A 17,789-nucleotide genomic window follows, 5' to 3' on the forward strand; every position below is an offset into this window, starting at 1 on the left:
GAACTGTCTGCTGCGGTTTCCAGGCTACTCCCCAGCATAACTGAAAAGTCATGACTGTCAGAGAGGTGACCGGAAAAATGACTCCCATTTTTTAAGAAAGAGAGAGAGGAAATGAAGACCTAGGGAGCTAGAGGCCATTGAGCCTCATCTCTGTGCCTGAGAAGACAATGGAACAAGTCTTAAAACACATGTGAGACGAGGATGATATCTGAGAAAGCCAGCACAGCTTCAGCAAGGGTAGACTGTGCCTTCTATAATTAATTGATGGCACCAGTGAACGACAGAGCAACTGATGTCATCTCTCTGGGCTTGCACAAAGCCTTTGATGTGGTCCCACACCACCTAAATTACCTCTAAATTGAGGTAGTTTTGAAGAGTGAACTGTTCAGTGGGTAAGAATTGGTTGGATAGTTGCAGCCAGAGAGTTATTTTCAATGGCTCTGTGTCCAGGTGAAAGCCAGTGATGTGTGGTGTCCCCTACAAATCCATCTTGGAAACGGTGATCTTTAATGTCTTTATTAATGACATAAACACTGGGATTGAGTACATCCTCTTCAAGTTTGCAGACAATACCATGCTGAGTGGTGTGGTTCATATGATAGAAGGGTGCCATCTAACACGACCTGGACAGTTTGATGAAGGCCCATGTGAAGCCAATGAGGTTCAACAAGGCACCGCACTTGGGTTGGAATAATCCCAGATACATGTACGGACTGGGAGAAAAACTCCCTGAGAGCTCATTGAGAGCATCCCTGGAGAGAAAGACTTCAGGGTTCTGGTAGATGAAAAGATGTACACAAACCAGCAATGTCTTCTTGCAGCTTGGAAGGCCAAATGTATCCTAGTCTGGATCAAAAGTGGAGTGGCCAGCAGGGTGGGGTGACTGATTGTTCCACTTTGCTCTTCTGAAACCCTATCTGGAGAACTGTATCCATGCCTAGGGCTCCCCAGCACAAAAAAGATGGCTCAGTTCTAGTGCATCATAAGGCTGGTCAGTGGGCCTCTTATGAAGAAAGACTGAGAGAACTGGGTTTATTCAGTCTGGAAAAGACTCCAGGGAGACTCCACTGTGGCTGTCCAATACTTAGAAGGAGCTTATTACAAACAGGTCAGAATAGGACTTTTCACACAGTCTGAAAATGACAGGACAAGAGGAAATGGATCTAAGCTAAAAGAGGGGATATTCAGATCAGATGTTAGGGGTAAATTTTTCACTCAGGGGGTGGTGAGGCACTGGAAGAGCTTGTCATGAGAAGGTTTACACCTGACCCCACACAATGCCCCCATCCCTAAACATGTTTAAGGCCAGACTAAATGGGAACTTGGGCAGCCTAATCTAATAGGTGGCAACTCTGCCCTCATCATGGGGTTGGAAACTTATGGTCCTTAAGGTTCCATCCAAATCAAGCCATTCTATGATTCTCTTTCTGAGTGTGCCTATTCTGTGTGTGAAACCACTCCTGAGGGGACTTGTTAACAAGGAGTATGAAGCAACTCAGTTTGTTCCATTGCCAAATTCATAGAATGGCTAATTAGAAATATATTCTAGTGATTGTTATTAGTCATCAACATAAAATCTCTCAATCACCAATTAATAGTATTTTGTCAACCTTTACACCTTCATATAGGGTTTTTATTAAAGCTACCAGTATACAATTACTTATAATATTAAGGAAAAGTTTTTGTGATGAACACAATACTTCTTTCTTCAACAGTGGTGAGCAAATTATCTTCAGTACTTATTCTGGACCTCCACGCTGTAAAGCAAAAAACAGAGTTAGCTATATTCCACTGAATCTCAATTTCCCTCTCTTTCAATCTTCTTTTGCACAGTTATAGATTAACAAACAAATCCTAGATTTAACTTCTTGTTTACACTTTCATTTTTAATCTGTAATAGAAGACATTATAAGTCAGAAAATTCGTTATCTATCATTAATAGCTCATTTTTCATATGGGACAGCATAAAAAAAATATAAAAACCTCTGCAACCTATTATTTGCAACTGCTCCCTATTCTCCCAGTTGGAACAAATATGACTTTTATTCACTTCAGAAAGATCAGAGAACCAGTAGGGAACTTCCAGTATTTTTTTACTGCCTGAATTCCAAAGGGCAAAAGTAAAAGCAAAGCCTTTTAAAAAGGGTAAGCAATTATAATCTTTAAGAACTATAATCTTTACAAGAAATCAGAAATCCACTATTTTGACAAAGTTATTTTACAACTTGCCTCACAGTTAAAAAAAAATGGAGGTAAAGAAGTATGAAACTACAGGAAATAAATCATTTTATTTTGAATTTTAACACTCAACCCACTTGCTTGCTGACAAATAGATATCCTCTACTAACACTGTTAGCCTTTAAGTGCATTTAACAAAGCTACATAAGTGTCTTTTCATTTCAGACTTAACACTTACTTGTCTAGTTCTTCAAATTCTGTGCGTTTTCCCTTTTTGAGTAAAAATGTTTACATTTGAAAATTTTTACAGCAGAAATGCAATTCTTTCTTGGCCATATAATGCTGCAATTGCAAATATTTTCATCAAGTTTAACATGTACCCATCTACTAGAAGTGCAAAAATTAACCTACTATTACATAATACTTTTCAAAGTACTTTTTAATTAATTTTTTACTTCAGTCACCTGGCAAGGGCTGGTCCATGAACAGACTCCTGTGCTCCCATCCAACATATTCAAATTATACATTAAACAGCTGTTACAAAACAATCAGTGACTATGCTTAATGTAGGCTCTACCTACCACTACCTTTCTACATCTGCTTTAAATCCGTATCTGGCAGTGACACCACAAGCTACTAATTAGTAAGAGCTAGGAACCCCCTGCACCAAGGAGTTGTAGTTTTGGTACTGTGTATCAAAGCTGTGAATGCTCTTCTTATCAAGAATTACAGTGTATATGTGAAAGTTAACCTGCAGAAATAAGGAGAATGTTGGGTAAACACGATAACACACAATTACTGAGACTTACTTGAATATATTCAATCTCTTCAACTGACATAAGTTTCCTTCTGTATTTTTGAGGTAAGATTCTTGCTAATTCAGAAGTGTCTGGTGCACCATGTACACTACTAACAGATGAAATATTTTGAAAGGCCAATGGTCTCCCTCCTACATCATCCTGTGCTTTTGAAGCGTGAGGTGATGGAACACTTGCTTGTAGAGATTCCTGTACTGAAACCCGGATTGAAAAACAATTTAAAGAAATATAATAAGACTGTAAAATTAATTAGATAAAGGCAAATAAAAGTTACTGACAATTAAGTTTTCTCTGTCATAACAGATAATAAGATACTCAACTGATCACAACCTGTTTTTACTGTTATTAAATATGTCAAAAGCACAATAAAAATATTCTGAAATTAAGAGAAAGTATATTCAAGTGGAAGAAATATTAACATGGAGCAAAATGAAATCAGTATGTATCTTTATAAAGGCTTTTATTGTGGTGAGAATCTTTCCTTGCAGAAAAAGTATGCACTATCATAACTGTGTTGTGGAGAGGGTAACACAGAAGGATAATTAAGATGAATAGCTAATGTCCACTGAGATGACACTTTTGTTTACTGCAACTGTAAAGTAAGAGAGGTGAAAGAGGTAGGGTCTTACAGAAAGGTGAATGTCACAACATACTGTAACACATGCTACTCTACACTTGTTTTTAACATTATTCGATGGGGCAGTGTAGTGTATCTATAATAATGTCAATAATGTGCAGAATGAGGATCACATATTGGGTATCAGTAATCAAACTGTTAATGAGACATAGTGACCAAGTAGTATATTAAATCATTTAGAGGTGAGGGCAAGGAACAAGGTTTAAGAGAATTTGCATGAGGGAAGCTGCCTCCAGTTTGAGAACAGGAAAACCGATGATAAAAGGCTGTTAACTGTATATAAGCTGTTAACACTGTTAACAAAGTCAGCACTGTGGACCTCAGGTCCACCCCTCCATGTCACGTCTTACAGTAGAAATATAGTTACCATACCAGGCAGGACTGAGTCCCATAGCTGTATGTTTACATCAGAAGTACTCAAGGCCTCTGTATTAAAAGACCTGATAAAGTAGAATGCTTTCACAGGAAGTTTTTCTCAGTGCCTCTGAAAAATTAGAAAGAAAAAAAACATCTAAGCAGCTGGAACAGCAACAAGCAGCATGATCAAGACTGAGCAAGACCAGATGAGTTAAAATGCCACGATATTGCCTGCTCGTCTCCCTGCTGCCTCCAACAAGATCAGTAAAGAGAAAGGAGGAGCTATTGGATGTCTGAGTCAGTTGGGATAGGAATGAAAACCAGCTGCAGCAAAGTCACCCAGGCACTGTCAGTAAAAACAAACAAACAACCCCAAACAAAAGAAACAAAACAACAAACAAAAGAAAAACCAAACCAAACCAACCAACCAAAAAAAGTTGAGAGGCATACTGAAAAGTTCTCAGTCAGAAAAATGCATCTGAAAGCTACAAATTGGTCAGATGGCTCAAGAAAGGAGGTCCCAAACAGAGTGATGAGAAAGAGAGTCCATGAACAGGACTATTAAGATGAAATTCTAAAATTTAAGAGTGGAGGCAAAGAAAACAGAAAAGAGAAACAGAAAAAAAAGAGCTGTTGGCCAGATTTTACACAGTTTTGGCCAGGAGTCCCTAGAATATATTTTTTGTTTCAAGAAATAAAACATCTTATATATGAAAAATGAGAAACTGTTTCTCCAAGCTGGTTTTATATGTCATGAAAACATTTAGAGATTTGCCTGAGATTCTTCTCTACCATATAGTTTAAAGTCTGATATATAGCTGGAACAGAAGCATTACTCAAGTAAAAGCAAGAGAACTCAGGACTCAAAAGTATCAGGCCTAACACTGTAGTTGCTTTAGCTCAGATACTGTCTACTGTTTTTTTACTTCCTTGCTTGAAAGCATTCAGCAATAGTAATACCCTAAAAGAATTTGTCTCGCCTTTCAAGCATTGAATTTCTAACAGCACAGCCTTAATCTACAACATTCTGTTTGGCTATGCACAAGCAGCAGCCTGGTATAGAGAAACACAGTTACTGCTGCAGCCTTTGAGCAAAGGGACAGATTGCCATTTTTGAGGTGACTGAACACGGTTAAGGTAGAATGGTCTACCATACCAGAAAAGGGTATAGTGACAGAATTCTTCTGATGCAGAGATCAACAAGACATAAGCATGAGAGGTGGAGTGACAAAATTATCCCAAAAAATAGTTCCTGACTAGTTCACAGGTATAGCAGAAATGGCACTGATGTGCAACATAATACTTTGTAACATTAATGGATAAACTAAACTTGCAGCTGCATCACAGATGTAATAATGCTACCATAAATATATAGAACAGTTATTCATGAATTGAGTTGCTTCCAAATGTTCTCTACTGAATAGTCACACCTCACACTTCAGATTGTTTTATAGAATTAAGGGCGTGAAGTTTGAAGGTAGCAGTTTCTGAAATACAAAATTTGTGTTTTTAGCCATCAATATCTGAACATCAGAAAAAAAGAGAAAAAGAAGAATCTTTAGGTGTCTGAACAAGCTTTCTGCTTCCAGGAGATAATTAGGCTGATGAAAATTTTTGACTTGAGTATTAGGAAAATAAAATAAAATAAAATAAAATCAGTAGTGAACTAAAAAAAAAAAGTAAAAAAAACCCCAACACACTGTGAATGAATGAGAGCAATAGAAGACAGCTTTGTAAGATATTTTCTATTTTTGTAAGACATTTGCTATTCTAGTTTCAAATGCTTTGTTGACTCGAAAGAAAAACAACACACAGCTTACACAGCTTTGATGTCTAAATGTAACAGTACTGGAGATGCTATAGATATCAGTGTAGCCGTAAGTATAAAGGCTGATGTCTCAAAGACAGCCTTGTAAATATATATTTTTTTCCCAACAATAATCAATAAGACTGGGAAACACTTCTTGAAATATACAGTGAGATAGCTCTGCCACCTGCAACCAAAGTTTTAAAATAACATGAACACTAAATACCACACAAATCAAGAAGAGAAAGGATGAGGAAAATGCAACGGCATTTCTGCAAACATCACTGAATGCTTAAAGCTGCTTCAAACTGACCTTGGCACACCCACTTTAGGTGAATATGAGTATGTGCAGAAAAGGGACTTCGTGTGAGTAGGAAATCTTAAAGAATCTGGTCTGACCAAGAAACAGATGTAAGAAATAGACATGCATATATATTATCCATATTCCTCCAGTTATAGAGAAGACATCAGAGTGATCTCCATTCTAAAAAAAGCAAGGATCTCACGGATAAACTAAAAGAAAAGAAGGTCTATGAAATGTGAAAAAAGGGCTTGTCCACCTGAGAAGAATATAGGAATGCTGTCAGGGCCTGAAGAAGATGCAGTGAAGGCTAAGACCATGGGCCACTAGAGAAGTACATGCATGTGCTGAGAACTGGCAGAGGTGACTGCTGAATGACTCTCTATTGTCTCTGAAAGGTCTTAGCAAATGGGAGAGCTGCCTGAAGACTGGAGGATTGCTAGTGTCATTCCAGTCTTCAAAAAGGGCAAAGAGGAGGATCCAAGAAACTACAGGACAGTTAGCCTCACCTTCATCCCTAGAAAGGTGATGGAACAACTCACTCTGGATGCCATCTCCAAGAAATTGGAAGAGAAGATAGTTATCAGGAATCAACACAGATTCACCAAGGGAAAATCATGCTTGACCAAGTGATAGCCTTCAACGATGTCATTACTGGCTGAGTAGGTAGGGGGAGAGCAGTGGGCATTGTGTACCTTGGCTTCAGCAAGGCATCTGACACATCCTTATTATGAAACTTTGAAAATGAGTGAACACTGAGGTGCATTAAGAACTGTCAGACTGGCAGAGCTCTGACAGTTGTCACCAGTAGTGCAGAGTCTGGTTGGAGGCCTGTAACTATCTCTGTTATCCCAGTGTTGGTGCTGGGTCTGGTCTGATTCAACATCTTCATTGATAACCTGGATGAAGGGATAGAGTTTTCACCCTTCGGAAATCTGCTGATGATACAGAGCTGGGAGGAATGGCTGACACACCTGGAGGCTGTGCTGCCATTCAGCAAGATTCGGACTGACTGAAGAGTTGGGCAAGGAGGAACCTGACGAGGTTTAACAAGAGCAAGCGTAGAGCCTTGCACCTGGGAAAGAATTACCACATGCATCAGTACAGGTTAGGGACTGACCTGCTGGAGAGAAGTGCTGCAGAGAAGGACCTAGGGGTCCTGGAAGAGTTGGCCATGAGCCAGCAGTGTGTCCTTGTTGCCAAGAGTGTGGCCAACAGGTTGAGGGAGGGGATCCTTCTGATCTACTCTGCCCTGGTGAGGACACATTTAAATTTTGTCCCATTCTGGGCTCTTCAGTTCCAAAAAGAAATGGAGTCCAGTGGAGGGCCTCAAATCTGATTAAGAGCCTGGAGCATCTCCTGCGCAAGGAAAGGCTGAGTAATCTGGGTCTGTTCAGCCTGGGAAAAGAAAACTGTGGGGGGCCTGATTAATGCTAATGGGAAGTGGGAGGCAAATAGATGAGGTCAGGCTCCTTCAGGGGAAGGTAGCAACAAGACAAGGAGTAATGGCTTAAAAACTGAACATAGAAAGTTCTGTACTAACGTGAAAAATAACTTTACAGTAAAGGTGACAGACCAACTAGAACAGGCTGCCTACAGAGTTTGTGAAATTTCCTTCTATGGAGATATTCAAGTCCCAGCTGGATGCCTACCTGTGTGACCTACTGTAGGGTACCTGCTTTAGCAGGGGGTTGAATTCAGTGATCTCTTGAGGTCTCTTCAAACCCCTGTGATTCTGTAAAACAATCCTTTTTCAGAAGCCTTACCTGGAATCAGTTGAGTCATTTGGCTGAAGCAGAAAGTGCATTCTGGTATAGAACTAGTAACACAAAAAGATGTGGGGCGTGCCTCATCCCCAGTCGTAACACTTACTTTTAGGCCTGGGACCACTTTTCCTATCTGGAAACTTAATCAGTGGAGTATGTGGCTTCACTACCTGGAACGTAACAAGGCAGAAGAGAAATAAGGGCAATAACGAGTATTCCCGGACAAGCATTAACTTCGTAAGAATACAAAGGGTCATTCACTGTGTTACACAACCCCTCCACAGCACTGCCCTGCGCACTGCCAACCCGACCACCTTCTCACCTACCGCCGTTTGCTTCCTCCCAAGGAGGAACTTCACCCTCGTTGGTATTCCTCCGCCCTCGCGTCCCAAAGGGGCGGCACGCTCCCTTCGCCCCCCGCAGCCATCGCCGCGCCGCGCCGCGCCGCACAGGGAGCCGGGCATCGCAGGACCCGCTCCCGGGCCGACCGGCGCCAAGGACACCGCTGGCCTCCCCGCCGCAGCCCCGGGCATAGGCCTCCTCAGGCCCCGCAGGCAACGAGCGGGGCCCGCGGGCCGCGCCGAACAGCCGACCCCGCCACCGCGCCGCTCCCGCCGTGCCTCAGGAGGGCACCGGTACCTGCACGACCCGAGTAGCCGCCGCCATCTTGCTGCCCATGGTGACCCGCCTGAGGGGCAACGCCGGGCCCCGCCTCGCCGCGTGGGCAGGGCGGCCGCGGGGGGTGTGACTCCGCCCTTTGACAAAGCAGACGGCACGTAATAGCGGAAGCAGTACTCTTTATTGAGGCCGTTACACGCAGACTGGTTTAGCGGATTGAGTACAGGTGAGGCACGTACCCGTCAGTGTTCAAAGGGGTGGGATACCGCTCACACGTGTAATTACCCGCACGGAGCTGCTTCTCTATCTTCTGTCCATGTTCCACGTGGACAGCAGCAGCTGCCCGCACCTAATTCCTAGGTGCTCGCCTTAGCTAATCACTGTGCAGCACAGCAGCACGCTTGAGTATACAGAAAATGTCCAGAGTTTAAAATAAGGATTACAAGCAAGCAGTGCAGTCTAAGCTTCGCATGGGGTGTGCTGCCCAGGGCCTGGTGGTGTGGAGCAGGGAAGCAGCAGGGCCACGCCGTCAGCCCCTCTGCAGAAATGTTCGTAACACAGAGGTTGCTATTTCTTGTATTATTGCTGCATTTCACAGGGAAATAGGTTCTTGGCATAAGAGCTGCAAACTGAGTCTTCAGCTCCTTTGGTCAGCTACGTGTTAGGTATTGTAACACCCACTGTTTACCAAGTTAAAAAATCACTTTGGAAAAGTGAGCAGCACAGCTATGTTCTGAGTCTGTAGAGAAGAGAAATTTCAGAAAGGTTGAAATCTCGTGTTAAAAGGGTGATTTCACTAATAAAAGTATATTAAGTAGGCGCAGTCTAAAATCAAACACTGTCTTTCCTGACTACAAGAGATTCTGAATGGAGGTATCTTTCTCAAGCTGCAGAATAATTGCTTTTAAAGATGGATCTTTCGCCCAGTTGATTTGGCATCCAACTACGATATTCTGCAAGACAGAAAAAAATGTCATTTAAAACCACAAATCTCTTCAAAAAGGATCAAAAAGTGGAGTGTAGGAGGTTTTATTTATTTATTTTTTTGCTTTTTTTTCTTCCCCAATTTGAAAGCCCACGAGACTTGAAACACTGTTTTAAATGGACAGGACTAGGGGAGGGGGAAGGATCCTACTGTCAATACATGGGCAGAAAAAAACCAAACCAAAATAGACCTTTAGATTTTCTGCTGGTGGTGGGACACTATTCCTCTTTAAAAGATAGCAACTTGTTTATTTTTTTTTAATCATATCAAAGAAAGTTTGCCTAACGCACGATGGTACAGTTTCTAGCATTCTCAATCTAGAGACTGGACTGAATGTGGGATTTTTTAAATTTAACCAAAAAAGATTTGTCCTATTTATGTCATTTAGAATGTAAACAGACCTAATTAAACATAACACAGAACCCACTAAAACATTTAATTTCCCATTTTTAATGAGATGAAACATATTTCAAACCACTAGCAGAAAAAGCATGCAACACAAGAACACGTGGCTCTTTTTCTGCTCTTGAAATTCTGACCATAAGAATTCACATGATTATATCCTGTTTTCCATCTAAATGCCTCAACACACACACACAAATATATTTAAATAAACTGTCCATTCACTGGCATTTCGTAACTAATTTGACAAATTCACAGCTCCTACGATTCACTGTGCCTCACATCTTTGTATTTATTGGGTCACTGATCTGCAGGGTCAGGTGCTGCAAGTGATGCTGTGAAAGGACAAGTACCAACCAGCAGCAGAGGATACATGCCCTTTAGTAGAGCCACTCTAAGCACAGACTGTTGCAGGAAGCCCTCCTTCCACTCCAATCTCATACCAGTTTTCTTCCTTACTTAACATGATGCCAAACTCAGGGTAACCTGCCTCCCAGGTGTGCTGACACAGACTATTTAGCAGTAGCTGACAGATGGGTAACCAAGACCATGAAGGCTACGCTAATAAAAACATTCAGAAACACTTTCACAACACTGTGCAGGGCAACATGTAATTAGAAGGAGCTGTCTGGATCATTGGTATCAAAGGATTAAGAGTTACTTATTTGTCCTAGTCACAAGAGTGGGAAACTCGTTTGAGGGGATGAAGGGGTGACTCATAGTGTAAGGAATATGGCCTCTGCCACGATAGACATACTTCTGGAAGACGCATTATCTTTGTAGTTTTAAGGGAACAGAGAAAGACATAGATAGACTGTTTTTAAACTCTGTAAATAATTAATCCAAACAAGTTTCTAATAATTTAATACCTTTAGTCTTTAAAACAATAATGTTTTCCTTTAATAGTGCAGGTTTTTTCTGTGATGCTGTTATAAAAAGATTTTTAAAAACACAACTTTGTTTGAAGTTACATTCAGTATATAGCATCTTATCTTTTCATAATGCAAACTGTAAACCTTCTTTTGAAAGCTCTGACATTACCTGAAGTATATTTTGAATTAACATAGTCACCTTCCTTTCGTACTGCACATTCTCGTGGATAGACTTCAACTTTTCAGCCATTTTCTTTCTCACTACTTCCTTTCTTTTTCTCATTGTGGTAAACATTTGCAGCACCTTCTCTCCTTCCTCCTGTTTCAGAACTGTTCCATCATTAAGAAAGCAAAGCATTTAAAAGTTGATCAGTGGGCAGAAGACTAAAGAGATGCTTCGTCCTTATAGACATGTAAAGCAGTTCCATTGCAATAGCTTGAACTTCTCACTCCATCCCTTCCCTCCAACATACTTTCCACGAGAAACAAACGCTGTATGTATCTGGTATCAACATACACCAACCAGTTCCCTGGCTGCTAACAAAACTGTCCACATTTCCATCAGACACGGATGCTGATTTAAACACCTATCCTACACCCTGTCTTCATTTGACACAGTTTTATAGTCAGAGACATTTTAGATCTTTTTCTGGCCTGATGGAAAACATTCAGAAGTCACACAGGGGATGCATGGACAGTACCAGCAATATTAATATTTTTAGAAGAAAACTAGGCTAAAAGTTAGAATGAGTAATAGCTTGAAGGGAGAGTTCTTATTCAGAAAGCATGCTGCTCCTCCTGACCCAACATTCCTTCCCTTATTTCTCCAGATATTACTGAAAAGTGATTCCAAATCTAAAGTTTCACCCACCATAATAAGCGTACTGAATAACAAGACCTATACTATCACACAAGCTCTATGTAAGTAAATACACTCCTATTTCACAAATATTTCACTAAAGTACAGTTTGACAAAAAATATCCTTTAAGCCTCTCAGAACTGATCTGAGTTCGTAAGTGAAACGTAATCTGCTGGGGACCTTGTACTAAATAATGAAATACCACCACTATTTTTTTCGTACAGTCTTGTATCTCTGGTCTACTATCTGACTGATACATTCTACTCTATCAGTCTTACTTTCATGTAGACATCATACAAGCTTATTTTTATAGTATTTCATACACTCCTTTCCAGAATTTTTATAACTCTATTGATAATTTCAGTTACTTAAAATTTCTAAAGAAGCAGATTAAGATATGAACTGTATTTTTAACTATAAAACAAAGCTAATATATAAAACACTTACAGTATCTTTGCCTTCTAATTTCATTCAAATTCTCTCTGATCGTACGTGTTTGCTAGAAGAAAAAAAATAAAATCCTAGACTGTCATCTCCTATAAATACTGATGATGCGAATTCAGTTTGAAGAAGCAGTTAAGGGCAGCTGTAGAAGCAGACTTTCTTACATATTCACATTAAGTAACTATTGTGCTAATTTTATCACCCCTAGGAACCACATCTGGGCCACATATTTAGTTCAAATGACTTGTTACTTTATTTAGTTCAAATGACAGTTACTTTAAACTGTGCCTCTTTCCATACTGAAGTTGGCAGGCTTGGACAACTGCAACAGTGGGTACAACTGATACTTACCTGATGAGCTTGAAGTATTTCCCAGTTGATCATAATTATGTCTTTCATTGTTTCCATGATCAGTCTAATGAAGGAAATAAAGTTGCATTCTTTAAGACCATTATGATGTGTCAACAACATAAATGCTTTAACCAAAGTTATTTAGATGAAACAAAAAATGCCCATTTATCTTAACACAAAAATAGAAGTTACTATACTAAATATAGTTACAGGCACCAAATAGTCTCCTTGCTCTCACTCGGTTTTGCTAGTTTCAGTAAGTTTGTCTAACACTTCAAATCAGAGACTGCAAAAGGAAGTCTAGCCACTTGAGAATGGCAAGTGACTGGAGCTCCTGAATTCAGGTCTGTGACAGGGGTGTAATGGAGATCAGATGGAATGCCTACCCAAGAATGTGGCTGTTCAGGTCCCTGGATGCAAGGAATGCCAGAATCTATTGCTGCTGGTAGAGTGGCAGGGATGTGTGAGCAGGTGGAAGGCCTGCTCAGCCTGGTGGAGGTGGAGAGCATGAGGAGCATAAGGGAGTGTCAGCAGGAGAGAGATGGACTGCTAGAGTAACTCCCTACAATATCTGTGAGAAAGGCACTCAAACAGTGATGGACCCCCTGCCCTGTCACCATCATGCAGACAAGGAGAAATGGAAACAGGTCCCAGCTCAGTGTCACAGGCAAACCCTTTATCTACATACCTCAATTCTCCAGCTTCCCCTATGTAATAAGTTTGAGGCTTTGGATCTTGAGAGAGAGGTGAGTGAGGACACGGTGGAAGGTCCACCTAGAGGTTGCCTAGAGTGAGGTGTTCAAGTCCATGCCTCAAGACTGCCTCCACCAAGAAGGAAAAAAGGGTAATTGTTGGAGGCAACTCCCTTCTAAGGGGAATGGAGGACCCAATATATTGGCCAGACTCTGTCTGAAGGGAAGTGTGCTGCCTCCGTGAGGACCAGGTCAGGGACATTACTAGGAAACTTCCTAATCTGGTTTGCCCCTCTGGTAATTGTCCTTTACTGATAGCTCAGGCTGACAGCGATGAAGATGCTGGCAGAAGGCTGAGAGCTATCAAATGGGATTTCAGGGGGTTGGGGTGGTTAGCTGATGGTGTGGGACTACAGGTGGTATTTTTCTCTATCCCTTCAGCGGCAGCAAGGGATACTGACAGAAGCAGGAAAAGTAATCTCTGTTATAGCCTGCCTAACCAGGATGAAGAGACAGATGAGGCTTTCTATGAACAGCTGGCAGAAGCTGTGTGATCACCTGTGCTTATTCTCATGGGGGACTTCAACTTCCCTGATATATGCTGGAAATAATACAGCACAGAACTAGTCTAGGTTTCTAGTACATGGAAGCTAACTTTCCTGATGCAGCTGGTAAAAGAACCTACCGAGGGGGGCCTTGGTAGACCTGCTGGTCACAGAGAAGGACTGGTAGAAAGTATGAAGGATATAGGTTCATAAGGTTGGAAAGGACCTACAAGATCATCTAGTCCAACCATCCTCCTATCACTATCCCTACCCAACTACTAAATCAAATCCTTTAGCACCTCATCTAAATGCTTCTTGAACAGCACTAGGGATGGTGCCTCAACCACCTCCCTAGGCAGGCCATTCCAGTGCCTGACCACTCTTTCAGAAAAAAAATGTTTCCTCAGGTCTCATCTAAATCTTCCCCGGCGCAACTTGTGGCCATTCCAGGTCAGGAGCTGTCTTGAGCAGAGCAATCACAAAATGGTAGAGTTCTCCATTCTTGGTGAGGTCAGGAGAGGGGAAGGCAACAAAATTGCTACTTTGGACTTCAGGAGGACAGACTTTGAACAGTTCAGGATCCTATGGGTTTCCTATGATTCAGTCCTGAAGAGCAAACGGGTCCAGGAATGCTGGACACTCCTCAAGAAGGAAGTCTTAGAAGTACAGGACTACGCTGTCTCCCTGTCCTGTAAGATGAACTGACAGGGAAGAAAACTGGCATGGATGAGCAGGAAACTTTTTCTGAGGCTCCAGGAGAAAAAGAGCATCTATCTCCTATGGAAAAAGGGACAGGCAACTCACAGAGTACAGAGAAGTTGCTAGGATATGCAGGGAGAAAATTAGAAAGGCAGAAGCCCAGCTTTAACTTGAAACACCTTACCGTGTGCGACTATCACTTTGTTTCACTCTGTTTCTCAGAGCATCCATAAGCTGGATCCTGTGTGGTATAAAGAAGAGACATAGCTCTGATGAGAACTGACAAGAAATTGAGAGATCTGAATTTAGGTACGTAGCTGAAAAGAGATTTCCAAGTTTCTATTTATACCTACTCTGGCACTAGAAATTAAAAAACAAAACAACACAATGTTAACTTTCAAATGTCAAACTTGTTAAACACTGGAGCTTAATTATCAGGAGAAGAAAAGTGTAACAACTGAATATTTGTAGGAGCAACAATGCATTTCTATCTTGAAGTGTACCTCAGACACCATTAGTCCCAGCCTGCACGAGTAAAGCTGGGTAAAGGTAGGAATTCAGATGATAAGTCATGCAACATAGGTGACACGTAATTACCAACCTCCACCTTTTCATAGGAATTTGCAAAATACTACCAACAACTTTGTTTGCTGACACACACAAACTGCCTTCTCATAATTTTGCAGGACCTCAGAGGCTTGCATGTGCTCCTATTTATTGTTAATCCCTACGTTATGTGCCTCTCTGTTCCTGGTGTTTCAATGGTGTCAAATCTCTCATGTTTGCAACACACAGTACATCACTTTGAAATCCTATTTTAATCAGAATTAAGCAATTGTGCATGCACACGCACACAGATAAGGAAGCCTCCAAATGAACAGGAATTAAAAACATCTACCTTTGCAAGACTAATGCTTTGCTTTCAAAGGCAGCTTTTACTTTCTCCACTTCTTCCAAACTTTCTTTGCCACTGAAAAAAAAAACCAACAAAAACAAACAAGTGAAAAGAACAAAAAACATAAAAGCAATCTCCAGTTTATAACTTCCTCTGCATGCCTGAAATAAGAACTGTTCCTGTATGCTACAAGCTACTCAGGATCCATATTTGAACATGGCAGGATATGTAACTGAATTCTAGCCATCATCAGAAGGATTGCAGTTGTACACTGTAGGGAACCACGGCAGATACAGAACTATACTGGAAGATCACAGTCACAGAATTGTAGGGGTTGGAAGGGATTTCCAGAGGTCACTGAGTCCAACCCCCCCTAGCCCAGGTTGCACAGGTAGGCGTCCAGGCGGGTCTGGAACGTCTCCAGAGAAGGAGACTCCACCACCTCTCTGTGCAGCTGTGCCACTGCTCCGTCACTGCACTGGGAAGAAGGTCCCATACACGTTTGTGTGGAACTTCCTGTGCCTCAGTTTGTGGCCATTTCCTCTCATCCTGTCACCACACACTGCATAGAAGAGTCCAGTCTTTGCCTCCTGCTCCTTAGATATTTACAGATGTGGATCAGATCCCCTCAGTCTTCTTTTTTCAAGTTTGAACAGACCTAGGTTTCTCAGCCTTTCCTCATAAGGGAGATGATCCACGCCCTTTATCATCTTTGTGGCCCTCTGCTGGAGTCTTTTGAGGAGATCCCTGTCTTTTTTGTACCAGGGCACCCAGAACTGGACACAATATTCCAGGTGAGGCCTCACCAGGGCAGAGTAGAGGGGGAGGATCACCTCCCTCGACCTGCTGGCCACACTCTTTTTAATGCACCCCAGGATCCCATTGGCCCTCTTGGCCACCGGGGCACACTGCTGGCTCATGGCCAACCTGTCGTTCACCAGGACACCCAGGTCCTACCCTGCAGAGCTCCTCTCCAGCAGCTAGTAGTTGGGTAGGGATAGTGATAGGAGGATGATTGGACTAGATGATCTTGTAGGTCCTTTCCAACCTTATGAACCTATGAACCTATGAGCTCATCCCCCAGCCTGTACCACTGCATGCAGTTATTCCTCCCTAGGTGCAAGACTCTACACTTGTTCTTGTTAAACCTCATCTCGTTCCTCTCTGCCCAGCTCTCCAGCCTGTTCAGGTCTCGCTGAATGATAGCACAGCCTTCTGGTGTGTCAGCCATTCCTCCCAGCCTTATATTGTCAGCAAATTTGCTGAGGGTGGACTCTATCCCCTTATCAAGATCACTGATGAAGATGTTGAACAGGACCGGGCCTAGCACTGACCCCTGAGGAACACCACTAAGCACAGGCCTCCAGTTGGACTCTGCATTGCTGATCACAGCCCTCTGAGCTCTGCCAGTCAGCCAGTTCTCAACCCACCTCACCATCCACTCATCTATTCCATAATTCCTCAGCTTTGATAAAAGGATGCTGGGGAAGACAGTATCAAATGCCTTGCTGAAATCAAGGTAGACTACATCTACTGCTCTCCCCCTATCCACCCAGCCTTTAATGACATCACAGAAGGCCACCAGGTTGGTTGAGCACAACCTCCCCCTGGTGAACCCATGCTGACTACTCGTGATAATGAGAGATACTCCTGATAAGATGGAGAGGTATATCTCTTTGTCATAATTCCTTCTGTTGCTTTGTTTTCACTGAACCCTTACACACTAAGGTTTGTTAGTGAGGAGCTCTCACTAAACAATAGTAAGCAGAAGCACACTTCTGACATGTTTTAACGGTTGGGAACCGAACTGAGAAGTTTGTCCATAACAAATTGCATACCTTTCGATAAAGTTTACTTCTATGCCATTGTTGCACTCTTCATCTGCAAAGAAAGAGCGTGAGCAAAACAACGCACAGGGAAGGCTGACGGCAGCTGGCAGCGCACAAAACACGAGCAGCTGACGGTCTGCCTCCCGCAGCACCCCTTCTCTGCCCGCCTTCCCGCTGCCGCAAAGCCGTCATTCGGCTTCCGAGCGCTTCCGCCTACAGCTCGGGGCTCCGAACGCCGCTCCGGGGAAGGGGACGCGGGCAAAGGAAGCGCGACGAGGCCGCGGAGGAGCGGCGCGCGGCGTCGCTCGGAGAGCGGAGGGGAGGGGGGGGAACCCCGGCGCGGGCTGACCGCGGGGGCTTACTGCGGGGACAGGCGGTGTCGATCTCCATCACCAGATGCTTCAGATGTGTTCTCGCGCTGCAAGGGAGCGAAAGATACCGTCAGCCCCGCCAGTACTCCCGCCCGCACTCAGCGCCCCTGCCCCGCGGCACGGACCAGAAGCACTCCAGGACGTCCTGCTTCGCGTTCGGATCTGCCTCGGGATCGGGATCGGCCTCCGGCCGGCCGGACTCCGCCAGGCGCTCCGCCATGCCTCGCTTTCAAACAGCCGCGCGCCCGTCGGCCACCGCGAGCCGCCCACTTCCGCCCGCTGCCGTCAATGGGCTGTGCCGGAGCCGGGCCGGGCGGGAGCGCCGGCTGCCACTGGGGGAAGGCCGCCTGGGGCGGGGCTGC

The 17,789-nt window shown here is 43.0% G+C and overlaps 2 protein-coding genes across 2 annotated transcripts; both read right to left on the reverse strand.

Moving 5' to 3' along the window:
- Window positions 1–1,611: 1,611 nt before the first annotated feature.
- KGD4 (alpha-ketoglutarate dehydrogenase subunit 4) lies at window positions 1,612–8,607 on the reverse strand. The gene is made up of 4 exons (XM_065739756.1): window positions 8,504–8,607; window positions 7,971–8,034; window positions 2,988–3,190; window positions 1,612–1,757 (listed from the first exon to the last, which is right to left on the reverse strand). Exons 1-4 carry the CDS (start codon window positions 8,540–8,542, stop codon window positions 1,740–1,742), a joined length of 324 nt encoding a protein of 107 aa, XP_065595828.1. The 5' UTR covers window positions 8,543–8,607; the 3' UTR covers window positions 1,612–1,739.
- A 34-nt stretch (window positions 8,608–8,641) lies between these two features.
- Window positions 8,642–17,689, reverse strand: CENPH (centromere protein H). The gene is made up of 9 exons (XM_065739755.1): window positions 17,553–17,689; window positions 17,419–17,474; window positions 17,066–17,108; window positions 15,231–15,302; window positions 14,517–14,573; window positions 12,397–12,460; window positions 12,049–12,100; window positions 10,911–11,071; window positions 8,642–9,435 (listed from the first exon to the last, which is right to left on the reverse strand). The coding sequence occupies exons 1-9, from the start codon at window positions 17,645–17,647 to the stop codon at window positions 9,334–9,336; spliced, it is 702 nt and encodes a 233-aa protein (XP_065595827.1). The 5' UTR covers window positions 17,648–17,689; the 3' UTR covers window positions 8,642–9,333.
- Between the last annotated feature and the right edge of the window lie 100 nt (window positions 17,690–17,789).

The sequence above is a fragment of the Cyrtonyx montezumae genome, unplaced genomic scaffold (genome assembly GCF_038088225.1).
Source record: "Cyrtonyx montezumae isolate F1298 unplaced genomic scaffold, pur_monq_1.0 scaffold_25, whole genome shotgun sequence".
NCBI lineage: Eukaryota > Metazoa > Chordata > Aves > Galliformes > Odontophoridae > Cyrtonyx > Cyrtonyx montezumae.